The sequence below is a fragment of the Sorghum bicolor genome, chromosome 3 (genome assembly GCF_000003195.3).
Source record: "Sorghum bicolor cultivar BTx623 chromosome 3, Sorghum_bicolor_NCBIv3, whole genome shotgun sequence".
Taxonomy (NCBI): Eukaryota; Viridiplantae; Streptophyta; class Magnoliopsida; order Poales; family Poaceae; genus Sorghum; species Sorghum bicolor.
This window is the reverse complement of record NC_012872.2, coordinates 64,822,503-64,841,397: the sequence shown is the minus strand read 5'-3', so window position 1 is coordinate 64,841,397 and position 18,895 is coordinate 64,822,503. Positions and strand designations below refer to the sequence as shown.

Genomic DNA, 18,895 nt, shown 5'->3' with positions numbered 1-18,895 from the left:
CTGGCGTGTGGTCAGCCCCGGCCCAACAACCTGTCCTAGGGCCGAGCAGCCTGTGGGCCACTAAAGGGCCGTGGGGTCATGTGGCTAACGGCCCATCTCTACTGCAAGAACCCTCGCCGTTTTGAGCCCGCAGGACCGGAGTCAGTCCATCTAGTTCACTCACCTCTTTCGGAACGCGCTTGGAGGCTTGCGGATGTGGCCCGTTCAGCAACTAGATCGTACGTTTCTCTCTCTGAAAAAAACTAGGATCTTGTTTAGTTTTTAAAAAATTTCGAGATTCTCCGTTATATCGAATCCTACGGTACATGAATGAAGTATCAAATATAGACGAAAATAAAAACTAATTATACAGTTTATCTGTAATTTACAAGACGAATCTTTTTAACCTAGTTAGTCCATAATTGGACAATAATTATCAAATATGAACGAAAGTGGTACAATATCTAAAATCCATAAAATTTGCCAACTGAACAAGACCTAGAAAAAGAAATGCAATGGATCCAAAGGGCACATGCCTTTTTTCTCCCTGAATCTCTGGAGCGGAGGCGAAAATTCTGTTGCTTAGCAGACCCCGCTTTTCACAGTTTTTTCTTTTTTTTTTTGTGAATCCCCGCTTTTTACAGTTGGGTCTCGTGTGATTCCCATGCCAAACACGGGCCCTTGCGTGTTCCTGCAAGCATATTCCACGTTACCGTGGTATCATCGCATATGCAATCGATATATTCTACAGTCCTAGTTGCTCAACCTACCTGCCAGCTTGCAATACCCCGGCTTTCCAGTCTGGACTTCTCTTATACATATATACGTACTGTATACGAGCCAATTTGCCTTGGAAACCAAGATTCCTGATCCTGCTACGACGCTTTCTGCATCCCCGGTTCGTGCTCCCGTCCGTCCCTGTGTTCCGAACGGGACAGACATGTACGTAGCCATCGTACGGGTTCGCCATAAAAGTCCGGTCGAGAACGCGAGATCCCAAGCCAGATCAGATCAGCTCAGCTGTGACACCCGCCGTTCATCAGAAATAAAGTAGGCGGCAGCCAGCGACGCGAGTAGTACTCCTACTTCTACACGGCAAGGTAGGTGTACTCTAGTAGTCCCAAAATACCCAACCGGGGAGCAGCAATCGTAGACGACGAGGCGACGCTTGGTATGGTTATCTCCCCAGCCAAGCCAGCGACCGCACCCGCTTCACGGCTTCCCCTCCGCAGCAGCTTCTTCTTTCCTTCACCCCATCGCCCATCTCGGCCCGCGCCGCCCCCCTAATCTTCTCTCCGCACACACAAACAAACCCAAAGCGAACACGGAGCAGCGACCGATTCCAAATCCGTCGCTGCTTAGCTTAGCTTTATCCCTTCCCATTCTCTCCCCCTTCGCCCCCTCTCCTTCGTCTCGTCCCAGAACGATTAGCGTTAGCATCAGGATTCCATTAATTTTTCTCTCGAAAACAAAGCAGGGAGCCAAGCCGCGCTTTACCTCCTACTCTATTTCACCTAATCCCCTCGCAGCCCTCGTCCCCGTCTCGTCCTTAGGGGAAAAAAAAGAGAGAGGAAGAAAAAAAAAAACGAAACCGCAACAAGCAAACCCTCGCTTTCTCCGATCGAATTGCTCGTCCCCGTGCAACCACCGCCTGTTCGGCCGCTCCCCACCACCAGTCATCTCCTCCCCGCGCCGGATGATCTAGGCCTCTCGCCCGCGCGTGCCGATTTTCTCCCCCACCTCGAGCTCTCCTGACTCCTCCCCGCGCGCGGCTGGCCATGGCGAGCACCTGAGGATACGGTCGGTGGGCTGTTTCTTTGAGAGAGTCCCCCCCGAGTCCTCCCCACAGAAACAGCCCGGGGGCAGCATCAGCGATCGATTCCTTCTTCGGGGCGCCTTAATTTGGTCTGATTATTGCCTGATTGGTGGTTTCGTCTCGGCCTCGGCTTCCTCAACTAGCTAGCTTGGAAGCCAAGTCTGGGCTTGCTGCTTCGTGTGGCTTGCTGCATCTGGGGAGGCGGTAGCGTGCACGGGTGAATTCCCCGGACCGGACTCATGCGGGACGGCGCGCAGGCTCCTCGCGGCGGCGGGGGCTTCTTCTCGGCGCGCTCGCTCTCCAACTACATGAGGATCGTGTCGTCGGGGGCGTCCACGGCCGCCTCCACGCTTCGCTCGGCGGGGGCGTCGCTGGTGAACTCCATGGCCAACCACGAGGAGGATTCAAGTCGTGACCAGGTTCGTTTGCTTGCTTAATCCATACTAGCATGTCGCTCCCTACCTTTTTTTTGTGTTTGTGTGTTTGTGTATGTATATGATTTATTACTAGTAGTATATATAATACCTCTGCTAATTATTGGGCACTGAGGAGGCTTTTAGTTTGTTCACGTGTGCGTTAGTTAAAATGAGCTAAAAAGTGTATTTATGGCTGGAAGACACTTCCATTTCTGTTTCTGCCCCAAGTCATACCTACTAGGATTTGTAGTTATTATCAGTTTTTCAGTCATTTATGCTGACAATCAGCATGTACCAACTCTGTTGTTTGAACTAGTTGCTCTATTGGTACTTCTTCTGATCAAGTACAATTAGGTTTGTCCTAAGTCAAACTCTTTTACCTTTAACTATCCATTTCTAAAATTTAACATTGATTGATAACACAGTTCACATTATTACTAGGTTCAATATGAAAAATACTATCATAATATATAGCTCTTCCCATTTAAGACAACATATTGCTATTGCTATACAAAGTGTCATACTGGAGACCGTTCTGATCGAAGGGACTAGTGTATTGTTTTAGTAGTTAGTGGTGCTTGTTCAGAACTAATAAGTTTGCAAATACGCTGGGATGATTCGGGTATTATCGTACAAGCCAAGCTGCAGATATGGAACCATGCAGCTTCCACAAATAGTCAGATTGGTTCCTGCTTTTAATTCTTGGGATTTGAAAGTCATGTTTGGTCAAGACAAGGACATTATGACACTGTATGTATATTCTACATCCTTTTATTCCCTCAATTGGTATGCTATTACAGTAAATTGTTATAATTTCAAGTTGAGGACAGAAGGTTTACTCATGAAAATTGAACTTCGATTTCACCATGGTCCCTATAGTATGTAAGATAGACTCCAACGCTGAGCAAAAAGTTGGTTATGAATTGTGACTTCAATACTTCACATTAGAGTTCCATTTTGAAAAATATATTATTGTAAAATAAAAATATTCTCCATATTTTAGTTCTTCAGTCTCTGAACCATGCAAAAATGTATGTAAGCTTTCACAACTTTCTGTTTGTTTGTACACATCATTCTTTATGCATGTTTTGAGTTATATTGAAATTGACCACCATCTATATGCGAGTATAAAACAAATAGCATTGTCTATATGTTTGTTACTTACAGTCATGTAAGGTGTATATACATCAGATCAATGATGAATGATGCACCTAAGGCTTGTTGATTTTCACTTTTTGAGTATTAATCCATGTAAACAATGAGCTAAAACCCTTATTATCTGTCATGATTTGCAGGTACAATGGGCTGGCTTTGATAAACTTGAATGTGGGGGTGGCTTGCTACGGCAAGTTTTGTTGCTAGCTTACAAGTCTGGCTTCCAAGTGTGGGATGTGGAACATGCTGATGATGTAAGACAGCTAGAATCCAGACATGATGGTGCTGTTTCGTTTATTCAAGTGCTAAAGGATCCAATTTTCACAACAAATTCTGGAGACAGATTTGCAGATGCATGGCCGTTGCTAGCTCTTGCCTGTGAAGGAACTCACACAGGAAGTGGAAACAACCATGATACTAATGTTCCTGTTTTTGATGGAACCAATGGTGCTTTCCATAGTATAGGCAGTGAAAACCTTCCTACTGTCATACGATTTTATTCACTGAGAACCCATGAATATGTGCATACATTGAGGTTCAGATCAGCTGTTTATTCCATAAGGTGCAGTCCAAGAGTTGTAGCTATTTCACAGGCTACTCAGGTATGCGATTTTCACTGTTCCAAAGCAGTTTTTGGATCATGAGTGATCCTGATAGGGAAAAATACCTTTTGCAGATACATTGTTTTGATGCAGCGACCATGGAGAGAGAATATACTGTTCTTACCAGTCCTACAGTTGCACAAGTTTCAGGTTATGGCCCACTTGGATTGGGCCCTAGATGGATTGCGTACTCTGGGATTCCAGTTCCGGTTCCAGATACTGGACGTGTTAGCCCTCAGCTTCTTAGTCTGTCTCCCTTTGTTCCACCTCCTGGTTCAAATGGTAGTGTGGTGGCATATTATGCAAAAGAATCAAGCAAGCAACTGGCTGCCGGCATTGCAACACTTGGTGAGGTTGGATATAAGAAGCTGTCCAAGTACTATGCAGATTTCATTCCAAATGGTAATGGTACCATAAAGCAAAGGAGTTCTGGCTACAAAGCAAATGGAGTAACAAACGGCCACCTCATTGACAGTGAATATGCTGGAATGGTACGGACCTCTTCACGTACATATTTGCATTGTTAATTCTGTTATCACGGAGTTGGCAATAAACTTGGTTAACACTGTTGCGAGCATTACCATGTCATCTCTGTATACTAGTATTAGTAAGAACCAACCAACCCTAAGGCTGTTAGGGACCTCGGAACTCACATGGCCAGTTTGCTAACAATTTGATGATGTGGCTATTCTTCTCCTCAGGAGTTGGCCAAGGCTGATCCTCTGTATCCTGCATTTGTATACATGCTTTACAGAAAAATAATACCCGTGGCAGATTGTGTACTTCACTTTACAAACCTGGCATTTTGTTCAGTTATTTGCTTTCAGCCAATAAAGTGAGAACAATATTGTCCATCGAAACTAGATGTGATAGCGTAGCAGGTACGGTGGATAGTTTGTTCTTGACCTGGATGGAATGGAATTCGAATGTAGAGTAGCCTAATGGATGTGGGTGGATGGAAATTTTTTGTTATCTCTGTGGTTAAGTGTTCAGCGTATACAAATGTTCTTTTTAATATGATTATGCCATATTTTTCTTTACTTATTTCACAGAATGTTTTGATATTGCAATGGCAGGTCATTGTTCGAGATATTGTCTCTAAATTATTGATAGTTCAGTTCAGGGCACACACTAGTCCCATTTCTGCACTTTGCTTTGATCCAAGTGGAACTTTGCTGGTGACAGCATCTGTTCATGGTCAAAACATGAATGTTTTCCGCATTATACCTCCACATGGAACATCAGAAGCTGGTCAAATGGGAACCTATGTTCATCTGTACAAATTGCAAAGAGGCATAACCAATGCGGTAAGCTGGCATACCTATTTATTGCTCATTATCTGCAAAGTTGGTTGACCTGTAAAAGTATTGCTTCTTTTTTTTTCAGATCATAAAAGACATCAGCTTTAGTGATGATAGTGACTGGATAATGATTAGCTCTTCAAGAGGAACTAGTCATCTGTTTTCAATCTCTCCATATAGTGGATCAACAAGATTTCGTTACAGTGATAACAATCCCGCAGAAAATGATTACATAGTGGATTCATCAGTTAATCATACTGCTCACTGGTCCCAAAATTCAGCAACCTCTTTGAGTCTCAGTCAGAAGACTCTCTTTGTATCTGGACCCCCTGTCACATTGTCTGTTGTTAGTAGGATAAGAAATGGGAGTAACATGTTTAAGGGTGCTGTCCATGGCGCTGCTGCATTTGCAACTGGTGCTTCCAGTCCAATTTCTGGTGCTATTGCTTCAACATTTCACAACTGCAAGGGTGGTGACATTAATTCAGATGGCAGTTCGCGCATGAAGTATTATTTACTAGTATTTTCTCCATCAGGAAGCATCATACAGTATGTTCTCCATCTCTCAGCTGAACAGGATTCTGGATTTGATTTCCCAACAAGCCCCATTTCTTATGGGCCAGAGAGAGAAACTGATACAAAATTTGTTATTGAAGCTCTTCAGAAGTGGGATGTTTGTTATAAAAGAAATAGAAGAGACAGCGCTGAGAGTTTTGCGTATAGTGATTTTGAGAATGGAGAAAATAATAAACTTTTCCTGAAAGCTATGAGGAAAGGGACTAGTGTCTACCCATTTGACTCTTCTTCTGTTGAAAGACAAAAGTTCAGTGCTGATGAAAATCGTAATTTCTATATTTCTCAGAGTGAGTTGCAGACTCACGTTGTTCAAACTCCACTCTGGTCTAGATCTGGGGTATTTTCTTGCACCTTTTTTTTCCCTTTGAATGCTGCATTTATATTTTGTGTTTGATTGACATTCTGGGACTTATAAGTTGCAATTCCTGCTTATTGACTGACGCCAGATACACTTTCAAGTTATGGAGGGTGAAAATTTGGAAGCAGACAATGCTGATGTAATTTCAGGGGAAGTTGAAGTAGAAAAGATCCAGACCCATAACATAGAATCAAGGTCAAAGAATCTCATACCAGTCTTTGACTCCCTTCATACATCAAGGTTTCAACAGACAAGGTATGTTCAAAGCTTACATTGATTAATGCCAATACTGCTACATAAGGTATTTCATCTATATGGTTGATAAAGGCTGGCTAATTTTTGTTGGATAGTTCAGGCCTTCATCCTGATTTTGGAAATTGCTACTATTCTTTTGTCTGATCAGATTTCTCCTGTGGTGACTTCTATACTTTTACCCTCCAGGTTGAACACTCCTGATAACAACAGGTATGGACTGCTGCAGCGACAGAAGTCTGGGATTTCAGAAGATGGTAGACTCTCTCGCAGAAGCAGCTGTAGTTCTTTGGACTGCATGTCTGAAGGGCCCAAAAGCTCTGATGACGGTGCTTTCGGTAAATATGTAGTAGACGATAACAGTTCTGCTGTAAATAACAATCCAAGTGTTAAATTCCATGCCGAGCTTGTAAATAATACTGGGAGCCTTAAGTCAGAGGCCCAGCTCGGATTTGTAAATAGCAAAGAGGATGGTGAAGATGGAGAGCAACTCCCAGACTTGTGATATTGACTCTGTCAAGGTAAGTGCTTTAGCTTACATGAGATAATGTGTTTGATAATTGATATCCTACCATTCAAATATCTATATTGATATATCTTACAAAAGCAAGCCCCACTAGCTTTCAATCTCAACATGCATGGCTTTCAACATGCTTGCAGATGATCGATGGTGATGGAGGAGCCCTCTTTAATCGCTGAAGTCTTCATTGTGCGTGTGTAGCTGAATTCTTTCATTTCTCCATCCGGAGTTCTTTACCTCTCTTCTATAGTTCTATTCATAGGCATTCATGAAAATTTTACCGAGAGAAAAGATAGAAAGGGAGGTTGAATTGTGGCCCTATGGGTGTGGAAGCTTTGGTGATGTGAGTTGGGTATCTTAGAAGAATTTGTACATAACATGATTGTTCATTGCATTTGCAATAATAACACGTAATTTGTACATAAAATGCTAATGTGTCCAACTGAGCTACGAGACATCTTCCACCAGTTCAGGCGTGCCTTTTCTTCTTTTGTATAGTTTGCATGCAATCCCTTTTGTAGGTTGCTGCAACTGGTTGAACAGAGGATAGGATGTCATCCAGATGACCCATTCACTCTCCATTTTGAATGCTTTCAACTTTCCTTGGTAATTAAATTCCCAATTCTTGTCTGTCTAGAAAATTGCAACTGTAGTTTTTTTAGCATGTACGTAAAAAAATACTGTAGCCTCTATCTAGCCTCTTCTGTTCTAATGCAACCAATGAAAGAGGTGAAATGTTTTCTAATGTTTCATCCTTATTCATTGATTTAGCGCTGAACTTTGTTTATGGGATTAAATAATTACTATAAAATGGATGGGTAAACTGAATAGCTGATGATAGAAATTGGCCAGGAATATAAAACTGAGTTACGAATCGCACGAGTTGGTATCCATACAGAAAAGTTTTTTTTTTTCATGGGAGATTTACTCCACACAACATACCTGAAAAGCCAATGCTATTGTCAACTCATTGCCTCCAATTCAGCTGTTGAATTGCTCACAACGATTATTTTTCTTTTCTGAAAAAGCTAATGTCTTCACCCTCTGGGAATACTGGATGAATAATGTTAGAATAACTTCGCATGGGGCAATGGCCTTTCCAAACTACTATTCTACGTGGGGGTGTTTAGTTCAAAAAAATGCAAAAGGACTCGACGAATTTACTAAGCTTAATTAATCCATCATTAGCACATTGTACTATTGCAATTAGTATTTAATTATAGACTAATTATGCTTAAAAATGTCTCACAAGTTAGGAGATACTCTGAAGCACAAGATCTCCAATCTATCGGCCAAAAGAGAAGCCCCGTTGGCAGAACTCAAGCAAGTGGAAGACGTCTTGTCCCAAGCCCGACAAAATGCAAAATAACAAAATTTTCAGGGTCATGTTTAGTTCTATCCAAATTGCAGAATTTATTGTCTCATGAGAGTCTCTTGAGGATCATTTTGGGTTTTTTTGGCCGCTTGAGGCCAAAATCCAAAATGGAGAATAATTTTGTCAAAAATTTTGCATGGTGTTTAGTTTTATTTTGCAAAATGATAGACCAAAACCTAATTTTTTTTAAAAAAAAGAACTAAACACCCCCTTAGTCAAATAATGTCAATGCGATTTTTCCTAACAAGACATGTCTCTTTCTATATTTCTGATGACACTTCAAAACTTTTTCTTATGTGTCTTAACCCAACTTGTGAGACAAGATTCATCGCGTATAAAAGTAGAGCCACAGACATATCTCCTCTCTGTTCCGAGAAGCAAACAGAGCACGAAGCCGACGATGACGCGGACTACTCAGCTCTTCCCTCTCGTCGGCGCCGCCATCGCGGTTTCCTTCCTGTCAGCGGCGGCCGCGTCCAACACCACCACCTCGTCACTCCAAAGCCTCCTCGCCGAAGTGTCGCAGTGGCGGGAAACCCAGCTGGGCGACCCTTCCTCGTCCCCGGGCGGCGGCGCGGCTCATGCTGGCGTGCGGCCGAACATCGTCGCGTCATGGGTGCTCTCCTTCCTGGCGGCGTCCGTGTCGAGCGCCGGCGGCGTGGGCGGCGGGTCGCTGTTCCTGCCCATCTTGAACCTGGTGGCGGGGCTGGGCCTGAAGCGCGCCACCGCCTACTCGTCCTTCATGGTCACCGGCGGCGCGGCCTCGAACGTGCTCTACAACCTCGCGTCAAGGTCAAGCACGGGCACGGGCGGCGGCGGGAGGCTGATCGACTACGACATCGCGCTGCTGTTCCAGCCGTGCCTGCTCCTGGGCGTGAGCATCGGGGTGGTGTGCAACGTCGTGTTCCCGGAGTGGCTCATCACCCTGCTCTTCTCCGTGTTCCTCGCCTCCTGCACCGCCAAGACATGCCGCGCGGGAGTCAAGATCTGGCGGTCCGAGAGCGGCGGCGCCGGGACCGCGCGCGGCGACCACCACCACGGCATCGGCAAGGAGCCCCTGCTGCTGCGGCTGCCCCTCGGCACCAGCGACGGCGACGCCGAGGGCGGCGGCCGCGGAAATGGCGCGGGGTTCCCGTGGGCGGACGTGGCGCTGCTGGTCATGGTCTGGCTCTGCTTCTTCGCGCTCCATGTCCTCATCGGAGACAAGCACGGGAAGGTACGTACGGGTCGTCCCATTACCGTTAGGCATGAGCCACTGCCTCTCGATCGGCTTATCGTCGTAAACTTGTAAAACCAATGGCCTGTGCAACCCCGCTGGCCGCTGCGGATGAGCTTTTTTTTCCCGCCGTTTCCAGCATGGCTGCCGAGCCAAGGAAGCGGCACCCGCACATCTCACGGCACTGTATGACCATGCCCGCAAGCACAGACCTGGGAAACGGATGGATGAGAGGCACAAGCAAGAAAGTAATGTGCGTTTTCGTAATCTTGGCTTCTTTGGCACTTGTCCTGTCGTTATTGTATGTCTGCATTATGCGCCTTTTTTATCTCCGAAATAATAGCGGAAAGTAGTGCCTGCCCCTGTTCTGTTGCATTTTGCTTTTCGGCTTCAGTGGAACATCTCTGTCGTTTTAACCCGATAGTAACAGGACTTATCGTGATGCCACCTTTTGCCTCGTCGGTGCCCTATCCAATCCTACATATCCAAAAGATCATTTTGTTGATTAAAATACGTTTATCATTTCGGAACGCAGGAATACGTCATACCCATCTCAAGTTAGCCCGTACTGCACTGCAAAAGGAACTTGGAATTCCTAGGTCCACTTGGAAAGTTAAATAGTCCAGAGCAGATTGTTAAATTCGATGTGTCTATACACTAATCTAGTGAATAGTTAGCGTCAAATGCATGCATATGTTTGTGGCAGGCCGACTTCGCTCTAGGGCCATTTTAAAATCCCTTTATCCGAGTCAATGTCCCTGTGCTCAGAGTCCAAACATCGTGCTTCTCCTTCTCCACATTCACTGTATACAAATTCAGAGCTCTGAAAATGTCAATGGCAAGTCGGCTATGCATGCTTCTTAAATCACAGCGCTCGTAGACATCGGTCGTGGGCTCATGCATGGCGATAATACATAGTCCTAGTTCAGATACTTCAGTCGAACTAGACGTAGGAATTATCTTACCTGCACACAGGTTGCATTGTGATCAGGATTGGACAGACCTTGCAACGTCGCGTACTGACTCATCACCTTGCTCCAGCTAACCTGTCGCTGTGGCATTCACTGGGTTAAATAGCCCGGAACGGCCTGCTAAATTCGATTTGTCCGGCCACTAATCTAGTGAACGGTCAGCGTCAAATGCATCATGTCTCTGGCAAGCCGACTTCAGAGCTCTGAAAATGTTAATGGCAAGTTGGCCATGCAATGCAACTCGCAGGACAAATGTTTGTTAACTTACAGTGCTTGTAGACGTCAGTCATGGCTGGCAGGTACATTGTTCTCATTCAGATATATATTCCAGTCCATCAAGACTTATGAACTGTATCTTATCCTTATCTGCTCAGGGCGTGATCAGGATTAGACCCTGCAGCGTCGCGTACTGGCTGATCACCTTGTCCCAGCTACCTGCCGCTGTGGCTTTCACAGGGTATATTATACACTCCAAGAGGAAGAAACGCGTTGTTCCTAGCCAAGAGGATGGCAAGCAGGTAGCATAGCATGGCAATTTGTATTTATTATATCATTGTTGTGGCAAAGCTCAAAGCAATTTGGATTGATGATGATTACATGGTCATGCATACAGGAAGATCTTGTGGACACAGGAGTGGAAACCACCCTACCATCACTTACACTCCCGCTCGCTGCTTTCGTCACTGGGGCTCTGAGTGGCCTCTTCGGCATTGGAGGAGGACTGCTTCTGAACCCTGTTCTTCTTCAGATCGGAATACCCCCGCAGGTACACAACGCATTCTTAACTTTGCTGCTCCATATAGCCTGGTACCAGAGAATGACAACATTTCTATCTATCTATCTACCTGCAGACTGCGGCAGCGACGTCTTCGTTCATGGTCCTGTTCTGTGCATCGATGTCCATGGTTCAGTTCATCCTGCTGGGCGTGGAAGGCATCGGGCAGGCTTCCATTTACGCTGGGATATGCTTCGTTGCCTCGGTTGTTGGGGTCGTCGTGATCCAGCGAGCCATCAGGAAGTCCGGGCGGGTCTCGCTCATCGTGTTCCTGGTCACGGCCATCATGGCGCTCAGCACTGTGATCGTCACCTGCTTCGGAGCGCTAGATGTCTGGATGCAGTACACCAGCGGGGAATACATGGGCTTCAAGTTACTTTGCTGACATGGTGTTACTGTTATGGGCTTCGTTTTGGCTTGTCCTTTTTTGGGGGGGAGGAGGAAGCCTTTATGGCCTTCTGAAGGAAGATTTTGCATTTGTGCTCATGACCTTGTAATGTGCGGTTTGGGGCTTACCTTATACTGAAATAGTTTTCCTATCGGTGAGCTTTCTGGAAAGAGGCATGACTGGTTGTGGGCACTGATTGTGATTGTGGCTTCCAGTTTTTCAGATTTTATAGTATGAATTGTTATCTGCACTTGTTTACGCTCAGGCAAAAAAAACAAAAAATCTGCACTCATTGACCGGTGCTGTGCATCTGTGCATGAGTGCATCCACAGAATACTTTGAATGCTTTGAGCTGTCCAAGATGATACATATGTGAATGTTCAGGAATACTGCTAACGTAGGTACAACCATTTTAGTACAACTATGTAACAGTTAAAGTCATTTGGATGATAAGCTTGTAAATGTTTGAAATGGTTCAGATGAATGGTTGCACATGAGTTGTATGCAAAATTATTGCAGGTGAAGCATTCCTAGTTGTTCAGCTAGGCTTTGGCACGATTAAGCTGATTGGTTTTGGGCAGACAGGAACGGTGGGTTTAGTTTTGTTGGCCAGTTGTTTCTTTCTGAAGAAATATCATCACTGTGACTCAGGTCCCAGTCGTCATATCTTTAATAGGCTGTGTAGTGCACTAAAAGCGATCACAAAATCAGAATAGTGTGATCAGTGACGAGGTATGGCATCACTGATCATCAAGCACAAAAAAACTTAAATTTGGGCACTCGATCTGTTTTAAAATATGACATTTAGGACAAGGTGTCATTGTTTAAAACAGACAACTGCGACGTTAAATTTTGTCTTTGGATACAGGAAATTTCAACCAAAAACATGCTCCATGTATATGCTCTTCCAGCAAATATCTTCTCGGCAGCTGGTTTGCATGCCGGTGTATTTCAAGTGGGCTCTTTGGCATTGGAGGAGGCCTGCTACTTATTCCTATCTTCTTCCATGTTGGAGTACCTCCAAGAGTAAGACCATACACGTGGGACAGGATGACAAATCTCCAATTTAGTAAAATTATAATGGCAGTCTTCAAATTTTCCCTATACAAAAATACTCCATTTCTCTTTACTTCGGCTTGTATATATTTCATGTCTACTACATTCCTATGTACTTGATTGGTAATTGTTCTTTCTTGAGGTTTCATCAGGCGCCCCCTCAGCATAATCTCTAAACCTAGTTAAGTGATATCTTAAAACCTAGTTGAACTGTTATTAAACTTGTTCATTCATAGTTTATGAGCTCAACAATTTCTGAAATTTGTTAATGATATCTGAAACCTGGCAAAAAAAGTAATTGTTCACTAGATGCGATGTAGAAACAAAAGTAGGCCCAAGCACGAGACAATGGCATGGCCTAATATGAACGAAATATCTATAAACAGTATATTGCCATGTTTTTTTTTTCAAGAGCGGGTGGTTAGCCCGTTTTTCATTAAGAAGTGGAGTAACCAAGTGTTACAAGAGACTTGCTGTAGCGGCGAGAAGCCAAAACAAGCAAGAAAGAAGGAAAACCTACGCTACTGAAAGTCTTACGACAGCGTTACAAAACAACATTTTGCGGCGACCAGAGAGCCGACGGCACCGCCAGGCTTAGGAAACCAGCAGAAACCCAATCCTCCGCCTCAGCCGCTACTGCCATGAATAGCTGTGTGGTGCTTCTGGGTACTCCTCTGCCGAAGGTGATCTCATTCCTTTCCTTCCAAACGATCCAGGACACTAGCAGAAAAATAGAATCGAACATTGGCCTGGTAGAACTGTCCAGTCCAGCGCGTTGCCGCAGCTACCAAGAAGCCACGGACTCACTATGTTCTGGGACGCAAGACTACAATCCCAGTGGAAGAAGCATCGCTGCGAATAGCGTCCTGGTGATAACACAGCCAAGCAACAGATGCTGCGCGGTCTCTGACGCGGTCTCTGACGCTTGGTCACAAAGGACGCATGTATTGGACGTTTGCCATGTTGAAATCGGTGTGAATCGAGATTGATCCTCGTGGTGATCGGAAGGACTTTGCGACTCCTCAATTCTGAATTTCCGCAGTCAGCTTCCGCGAGAACAATGTTTTTGATTCTTCTCTCCTCCTCGATGTCGACGGCACAGTCCATAACCCTGGGAGCCGAAGGGGCCACGGACGCGCTAGCTTATGCCACCATCTGCTTCTTGGCCTCCGTCGTCGGTCTAGCCTGGCCGCGGTAGAGAACGAGCGCCATCCGGAAGTCAGGCAGGGCCTCGCTCATCGTGCTCGCCGTCGCTACCGTCATGGCGCTCACCGCTGCCGTGGTACTCCGCTCCGGTGTGCCCCGTGTCTGGGCGCAGTACACCGGCGGCCGGGAGTACATGGGCTTCAAGTTGCCCCTGCCGAAGAGAAACAAAGTGCAATATTCACTACTGCCGCCGAATAGTAGTGAATATTCTGTGTGTGCCTGGCCACGGACTCTCCAACGTGACGTGGCCGTTCGTCCCCTCCTCGCGATCCGCCGTGCATGCCAGCAAGCGGCAAGGGGCGCGTGCGGGCGTGCCATACTGCCATCCTCGGCTTTTGCCAAAAGCGAGCCCAATTTTGCTGTGCTCCCGGGCGCTTTTGGCCGGGCGCACTTGCGATCAGCCGCTGCGCTCGCACGCACGCACATGCACGGCAATGGCAGGACCGGTCCGGCGGTCCGCGGCCGAGTGCTCTCTCGCCAATTCGGCAGTCCAGTCCCTACACTCTTGGACTGTCCACACGGCTGCATCCTGCTCCGGCCAGATTCCACGTTCCTGTGGGAACGGAATGTTTCACCTCGGTCTCTGAGCTCTTCCTTCGCCGGAATACTGGAACTCTGGAAGGCACGGACAACGGCAAACCGCCGTGCGACACGGCGTTGGGGACGCTCGGTCGGTGCATGCGCGAAATGGTTCTGTCTGCGGACCTTTGCATTGTTTTACACCGCCCGGAGCGTACGCGATGGCCTCAAGTCATGGGCGATTTGTGAGGGGGGGCCGCCGGCGCGCGCGAGTAGCCTGCCACAGCGTTTCCTTGGGGCTGTTTGCGCTTGTCAGCGAGCGGCGGCGAACTATGCAAAACCTCTACGCGTGCTCAGGGAGAATGTGCACCCGTTCGTCTGGACTTACGTGCACATGCGGTCCGGATCAAAAAGGTGCATGTAGAACAGAAACTTACCATTGCAGGAAAGGAAACGGGAGAATATACAGCAGTGTAAACCAGTTCCAAAAGCTGATCCACTATCTGCCAAATTGTTCCGAGAGACACCTACCAACTCCTTGGCTGTTTCCATGCACCATGACCTGTCATAGTGAAATTCCGTGGCAGAGTTTGTAACCGTTGCAGACTTGCAGCATGTAGGGTTTACTGACGCAGCGGTGATCCCTATAGCTTCGCGTATATATAAAGGACTAGAGACTGCACCTTGTTACGGGCTTAGGCACAGTGACAAAGGTGCGGTCTCTCTGCCTCTCTGGTATCTGGTGCCACATCACGTACGCCCTCTGCGGCGAGAAGATGGGGAGGACGATGAAGCCACTGGCGTGCCTCGCCTGGGCATTGTCACTGATCAATGTCGTGATGGCCGCCGATTACGTCGTCGGCAACCCGGGCGGCGGCTGGGACGGGAGGACCGACTACAAGTCCTGGTCCGCAGCCCAGACTTTCGCTCCGGGAGATAGCCTAAGTAAGTGTCATCAGCTTACTCTCTGTGGGCGTCATTGTGCGTTGCATGCTTTCCATAGGTCTCAGAAAATTCTTATCGCGTTGATTTGCAATGCAACACGATGCAGCCTTCAAATACAACTCATACCACAACGTCTTGGAGGTGACCAAGGACGCCTTCGAAGCGTGCACGACGACGGACCCCATCTTCTACGACAACAGCGGCAGCACCACCATCGCGCTCACCATGCCGGGGACGCGCTACTTCATCTGCGGCGCGCCGGGACACTGCCTCGGCGGCATGAAGATGGTGGTCCAGGTCGCCGACCGACCCGCACCCACCACACCCAGTTCGCCGCCGGCGCTACCACCGGCGCCGCCTATGCCGTCGGCTCCAGCGCCGGCACCCGCGGCTGCGCCACCGAGACGTGCAGGGCACAAGAAGCACAAGAAGAGGTACTGCCCGCCTGAAAACCTGCATGCGCCGGCGCCGGCGCCGGCCCCCACAGTGCAGGCCGCCGAACCAGATTTCCCGTTAGCGATGTTTGCTCCGATGTCAGCTCCGCCACCGCCGCCGCCAACGTCGGGCGGGCCTGCCGTGCTGCGAGCAACGTGGGGCGAGGCCACAGCGGCGCTAGCAGCTCTTGCCTGGTTCATGCTTGTAGCCCTGTGAGCGGGAGAGGCCAGTTTCAGATCAGGAGGGGGTTTAGACACCAGGGTCGTATGAACCAATCATGTGTACGTTTATTAGTAGATTGTGTGGTACTCCCTCCATCCCAAATTGTAAGTCATTCCAATAATCTTGGAGAGTCAAACTTTTCTAAGTTTGACTAAATTTATATTATAAAATAATAATTATTATGGTACTAACTAAGTATCATTAGATTCTTTCTTAATTATATTTTCATAGTATATTCATTTTTCGTTACAAATCTTAGTATTTTTCTTTATAACTTTGGTCAAACGTGAAAATGTTTTGACTCTCCAAAATTCTTGAAATGACTTACAATTTGGGATGGAGGGAGTATTTGTTGAGAGTTTGGTCTTGTGTCTTTCGTGTGTTGTATGATGTTTTGTTTGTTAATGAATTAGTAGTATACTTTTCCTTAATAATAATTGTCATGGAGATATACTGTGGAACATTTTATGTGTATATATTGCACAAATAAAAAAAATGCATCATGTAAACGAGCTTGGTGGTTTGTGGGCTTCTCCCGTTCTCCGGTGCCCTGACCAGCCGCTGCCCGGTGACTCGCCTTGTCCGAGTCGATCAGGCCCACCTTGTGTGAAGTGGTAGTAGGCTGTTGGCCCGCGCCCTGCGGGGTAGGCGGTCGTTTCGGATCAAACATCCACCGCGGTCCACAGATGAGCCAGGCCGAGCTGGTTAGATTTGGGCTGGGCTCGAATTCTGTAGGACGCGTTTCGACTCCATGGTCCGGGATGAAGTTGGGCCTTGTTTAGTGGGTGAAAAAAATTAGAGTTGGCTACGGTAATATTTTTATTTATATTTGATAATTAGTATTTAATTATAAAATTAAAAAATTTATTTCGTAAATTATAAACAAACTATATAATTAGTTATTTTTTATTTATATTTATTTTTTTATGTATGTATCTAAATATTCGATGTGACAGAGAAATTTTGAAAATTTTTGGGATTTTGGGGTGAACAAAACAAGGTTTTATTTGCATCATTTTATGACGGGAGCTTATGGAATGGAAGTGGGGTGACGCTATCTTCTGGGCCTCTGGCGTTTCCTTCCGAGATCCACGTGACGGACTGGAGGACTGGTGCCGACGAGCAGCGGCGGCAGCCCTCTAGCTCTAGTTCTTCACCAAAGAAGGCAAAGATGCAACATAGGAGTATCGTGGCGTACAGTTGTGCCAGCAAACTCGTCGATCGTGTGACAGAAGACAATGCTGGTACGGCCAAGAACGTGAGGCGGGGGAGGGCTATGCGGCGTGCCCACGTTCTTTCGCGTGCCCGTGCACCATGTACGCTATATGCTGTTACTGGTAACAGTAACAACCGGCTTTTCTACGCGTACAGTACCAGTACGTGCTCCACCTGAATGCCGGATGCGCATCATTGTGCGGGGAAAAAGGCTGCCCCAGCGAGCGTGTCTTGAATGCATGCATGCACTGACGCACACAAGTCCTCGCGTACTACCACCGGTCCACCACTGGTACTACTACTGAGTACTACTGTACATCATTATTAGTAGTACGTTGATTAGTCCTAACCATTGCCATCAACGGCGATACGCCGACCTTGACTGTGATGGCCATGACATGCATGCATTTTGGTTCCACGGCTCCAAAAACTTTTTTTAGCAGCGGTCGTCGGGTGCACAATGATGCTGCATCCTCTAAGCAATGTCCCTCAAAAACAGAACAGCTTTGAAGCACTGATTCAGGAGATTTGGACGACCTTTTTCAGCGCCGGCCAATTCCAGCGAATTTGTCTAGCACTCCTGCCCTGAAATGATGACAGATTAGGCACTATAGAACGGCTATGATTACTTGGGACTACACTCATCGATTATGCTAAAACCTGGCGGCGACGAATGTGTTGGTCGGAGCTCTGAGTGATCTGGCCGACTTCGGCGTTGTTTAGTTCCACCCAAAATCCAAAAACTTTTCAAGATTTTCTGTCACATCGAATCTTTAGACGCATGCATGGGGTATTAAATATAAACGAAATTAAAAACTAATTGCACAGTTTAGTAGAAATTTATAAGACAAATCTTTTGAGTCTAGTTAGTCCATGATTAGACAATAATTACTACAAACAAACGAAACTGCTACAGTATTTCGAAAAAAATTGTGCAAGGAACTAAACAAGGCCTTCAATTAATCGTTCCTTCCTGTGCTTAAGTCTAAGTGAACACAGTTTCAAGTGTTGCGTGCGTACTCCACGCAGAACAGTTCATCTGACTCACTTCACAGGGCCGTCGCTTGGGTTTTACTCCACGCAGACGGCAGGCACGCACAGCAGCAAGAAGGCTACGAGCACTCTCCAGTAGTAGTAGTTCTTGCATGCATGAATCATGATTAACCTGCAACTAGTGCCAAGTGTCTACAGTAGCCAATGAGCCAGGTTACAGCGCTCCGTGCTGCCACCAGTACCAGCAGTGTGTGTAGTACTGGTACCACTCATGAAAAGCAGAGATCACATTGAACTCGACATAAATGGCCTAGCTAACACATTGGCACCTTTCTTGCTTTGTCATGAAAAACACGACCCAGCTCGAGTCATCACAAGTGGCGGTTTGGTACCTCAACATCGCTGTCACCCATGCCATGCATGCCGTTGTGACGAGCTCCGATCACTGAGGCCTTGTTTAGTTCACCCTAAAAATTAAAAAGTTTTCAAGATTTTCCGTCACATCGAATCTTATAACACATGCATGAAACATTAAATATAGACGAAAACAAAAACAAATTACATATTTTAGTTGAAAATCACGAAACGAATCTTTTAATTCTAG

The 18,895-nt window shown here is 46.4% G+C and overlaps 3 protein-coding genes across 3 annotated transcripts; all 3 read left to right on the top strand.

The window, feature by feature from the left end:
- On the top strand, positions 1,180–7,425 carry LOC8082375 (autophagy-related protein 18f). The gene is made up of 8 exons (XM_021456628.1): positions 1,180–2,214; positions 3,507–3,968; positions 4,043–4,459; positions 5,045–5,275; positions 5,355–6,182; positions 6,292–6,458; positions 6,645–6,976; positions 7,116–7,425. Exons 1-7 carry the CDS (start codon positions 2,035–2,037, stop codon positions 6,958–6,960), a joined length of 2,601 nt encoding a protein of 866 aa, XP_021312303.1. The 5' UTR covers positions 1,180–2,034; the 3' UTR covers positions 6,961–6,976; positions 7,116–7,425.
- LOC8082374 (sulfite exporter TauE/SafE family protein 5) lies at positions 8,685–12,043 on the top strand. The gene is made up of 4 exons (XM_002458571.2): positions 8,685–9,566; positions 10,912–11,055; positions 11,151–11,303; positions 11,389–12,043. Exons 1-4 carry the CDS (start codon positions 8,751–8,753, stop codon positions 11,695–11,697), a joined length of 1,422 nt encoding a protein of 473 aa, XP_002458616.1. The 5' UTR covers positions 8,685–8,750; the 3' UTR covers positions 11,698–12,043.
- On the top strand, positions 15,159–16,270 carry LOC8082372 (blue copper protein). The gene is made up of 2 exons (XM_002458569.2): positions 15,159–15,426; positions 15,533–16,270. Exons 1-2 carry the CDS (start codon positions 15,258–15,260, stop codon positions 16,075–16,077), a joined length of 714 nt encoding a protein of 237 aa, XP_002458614.1. The 5' UTR covers positions 15,159–15,257; the 3' UTR covers positions 16,078–16,270.